Source organism: Eumetopias jubatus, unplaced genomic scaffold (assembly GCF_037043125.1).
Source record: "Eumetopias jubatus isolate StellerSeaLion01/CBP00866 unplaced genomic scaffold, mEumJub1_p1.0 scaffold_13, whole genome shotgun sequence".
NCBI lineage: Eukaryota > Metazoa > Chordata > Mammalia > Carnivora > Otariidae > Eumetopias > Eumetopias jubatus.
The window spans coordinates 49794160-49797688 of record NW_028274819.1 but is presented as its reverse complement, the minus strand read 5'-3'; the positions used below and the strand labels follow the sequence as shown (position 1 = coordinate 49797688).

At 43.2% G+C, this 3529-nt stretch overlaps 1 protein-coding gene across 1 annotated transcript; it reads left to right on the top strand.

The window, feature by feature from the left end:
* The first annotated feature begins 229 nt into the window (after positions 1–229).
* On the top strand, positions 230–1195 carry LOC114219282 (olfactory receptor 10T2-like). Its single transcript, XM_028116777.2, has one exon. It carries the CDS (start codon positions 230–232, stop codon positions 1193–1195), a length of 966 nt encoding a protein of 321 aa, XP_027972578.2.
* The last annotated feature ends 2334 nt before the right edge of the window (positions 1196–3529 follow it).

Below are 3529 nucleotides of genomic sequence, written 5' to 3'. Positions count from 1 at the left end.
ATATTAGCATCATTCTCATCATGCTGACTCCTGAACTTGACTTCAGTCAAGTACATTTAGGGTCCCTTTCTCAGGCTCTCCCATGAAGGGTTGCCTGAAACTTGCCCCAGTTTTCTTGACTAAAGTCTAGGTGACATCTGTGCTGCAGCAGCTTTTTACAATCATCTCAGAGGCTTAGCCTCAAAAAGCTCTGAATCTGTGGAAGACAGTTGCTGCCTGCACCAGGAAGATGGGCAATCATACCACAGTGAGCACATTCCTTCCGTGGGGGTTTTCCAGTTTCCCAGACTTGCAGAGTCTTCTCTTTGTGATGATTTTCTTCTCCCGTGTGACCATCCTAGCTGCAAATGTTTCCATAATGGTGACCATCAAACTCAGTCACAGCCTTCATACCTCCATGTTCTTTTTCCTCTGTGGCCTGTCCTTTCCAGAAAACTGTACCACTATGGCAATCATCCCCCGCATGTTAGTGGACTTGCTTTCTGACAGCAAGACCATTTCTCTTCCTGAGTGTGCCACACAGATGTTTTTCTTCTTTGGTTCGGCAGCCAATAACTGCTTCATCATGGCTGCCATGTCCTATGACTATTATACTGCCATTCACAACCCACTGCACTATCGCATCTTGATGACCCATAAGATCTGCTCTCAGTTCATCATGGCCTCTTGGATGGTTGGGTTCCTGGTTTTCCTGTGCGTCATCATCATTGTATTCAACTTGTCTTTCTGTAACTCCAACATCATCCAGCACTTCTTCTGTGACATCTCACCTGTGGTCTGCCTTGCCTGTGACTACACCTCCCGTCAAGAAAGGGCTATTTTTGTGCTCTCTGCCTTCGTGTTGGTGGGCAGCTTTGTCTTCATCACGATGTCCTATGTCTTCATTGTGTCCACAGTTGTAAAGATGCCCTCTGCCCAGGGGAAGGATAAGGCCTTCTCCACTTGCTCCTTCCAGCTCACTGTGGTGTGCATACACTACGGATTTGCTGGCTTTGTCTACCTGAGGCCCAGGGACAGGGACTCATTGCGTGAGGACATGCTGATGGCTGTCACATTTACAGTGCTGACACCTCTGCTGAGCCCCATCGTGTACAGTCTCAGAAACAAAGAGATGCAGATGGCCCTGAGGAAGGTACTAGGCAAGACAGATACGCTCATTTCACAGATGGTGAATAAAAGGACACTGGACATTTAAAAATGTATAGACTGCTGATAAATAAAAGTAGAAAAAGTGGAGTATTTCCAATGAAATCGTCTCTTTGTGTACAAAGCAATTAAAGTATTAACTAATTACCTAAAATATCCTGACATCACCATTTTTCTAGTACAGTGTATAGTTTTAAAATATGTGTAAACATGTTTGTGTGTGGTGTACACATACGTACATATAAGCATCCTTAAAGAATCCAAACTTGTTTTGTAACACGGTATTTTCATGATAGGTATCTGGTGTCTTTTCTAAGAACTTTCTGACTAGCCCTGTATCTTGAACATTTTCTCCTACTTTTTTCTAAAGGTTTATAGTTTATAGTTGTACATTTTACATCCAGGTCCATGTTCTATTTTGTGTTAATCCTTATGTAAGGTGTGAGGTTTATGTCAAGGTGCTTCTGCCCTCCATGGATGTCTCATTGCTCCAGCACCACTTGTTGAAAGGCCTTCCTTCTTTCATTGGATTGCTTTGGTACCTTTTTAAGAAAAATCAGTTGGGCACCCTTGTATGGGTCTTTCTCTGGCTTCTCTAGTCAGCCTCTCTGATTTGTGCGTCTACTCTTCCACCCGTAACACCCTGTCCTGATGACTGTAGCTAAGGAGTAAGCCTTAATATCACGTGAAGTGATTCTTCCCACCTTATTCTTGTCTTTCAAAATTATTTTACATATTCTAGGACTTTTCCTTTTTAGTAATGTAAGCATTTAGTGCTGTAAATTTCCCTCTCAGCACCACTTTATCTGAATCTCCCATGTTTTGATATGTTGCTTTTTATTTTCATCTGTTGTATCTATTTTTGTAAGTACTGGAGTCCCAGGTCTTTTTTTGTCATTTATTTTCTGAGAACTTCCTTTAGCAATTACTTAAGATAGCTTGACAAAGCTATCTTATGAGAATAAATTCTCATAGCTTTCTTTCATCTGACATATCTTTATTACTCCATTTCTGAAGGCGATATTTTGCCGGTCGTAAATTTACATTTGACAATTCTTTTCTTTTAGCACAGACAGTCCCTTACTTATGATGGTTTTGACTTGTGATTTTTTGCCTTTACACTGATGTGAGAGCAATATGCATTTAGTAGATACCATACATCAAATTTTGAATTTGAATCTCTTCCCATCACTCATGTTGTGGGTCAGCAGCATTGAGCCACAACTCCCAGTCAGCCACACAATCAGGAAGTAAATAACTGATCCACACACAACTGTTCTGTACTTATATAACCATCTGCTTTTCACTTTCTGTAGAGTATGCAATAAATTATGAAATATTCAACACTTCATTATAAAATAGGCTTTGTGTCAGATGATTTTGCCCAATTGTAGGCCAATGTTAGTGTTCTGAGCATGTTTAAGGATGTTCTGTAGGTTGGGTGTATGAAATGCCTTTTCAGGCCTGTTGAGGTGTAGCTGCAAGCACCATGTCAGTGTGTGTGCTCACCTTCCTATTGAGCGCTACTGACACAACTCTGGCGAAATGCTCCCTGCAGATGGTTGAGATGGAAGTCCAGCTGCCCACTCTGCCCTGATGGCTCTTTCTTAGTGATAATACGACCCTGGCTACATGCCTTCTTGCCTCCGAGTAAGCTCAGTTCCTTGTTGAGTTCCACTGCCACTAGGAAAGGGGGAAGTAGAGAGCAGGTTCGTTCTGCCCTATCATTGCAGGGTGCGGGTGAAAGCTCAGTTCAGTGGGTGCCCTCCCAAGTAGGGTTGGAGGCAGGGTGAGCAGAGTACCATTAGCCTTACCTCACAATCCCTCATTAAGTCTCATGCTGCCAGGTGACAGTGGAGGCTCATTTCCCCGCTGGACCTGACATTACCCGGGCAAGGGAATCAGAGGGTGGCAGGGGGGGAGAACAGAAGCAACCTGCTTGGCCCCACTGAAACCTGGGGGTGGATGGTGGGTATGATTTTCCATAGGTATTTGTCTGGAGTAAGGTAGGTATGGCCAAAATGTTTTATATTCTGTTAAGGCCACTCTTTCCCAGTTCTTTGGTTAGGAGAAACTGGGTTTTCTTAGAGTTCTTTTTGTCTGTGTCTCTTTGTGGTTCTGGATGGGAGGCTTCTGTAGTATGCTGTCCAGGATATAAGGAAACCCAGCGACTCACTGCTGTGTTGTTCCTCAGGTCCCAAAATCCCTAGCAGGCTGCCTTCTTCTTTCTACCTTTAGAATCTTCCTATGCTTGTTTTATCTGTAACAGATTTTTTTTTGTGTTTGGTGTTTGGTGTGTGTGTGTGTGTGTGTGTGTGTGTGTGTAACAAGAGGGGAGGACCTGAGAGGAATGGAGCTACTTCATCTTCAGTGGAACCAGAAG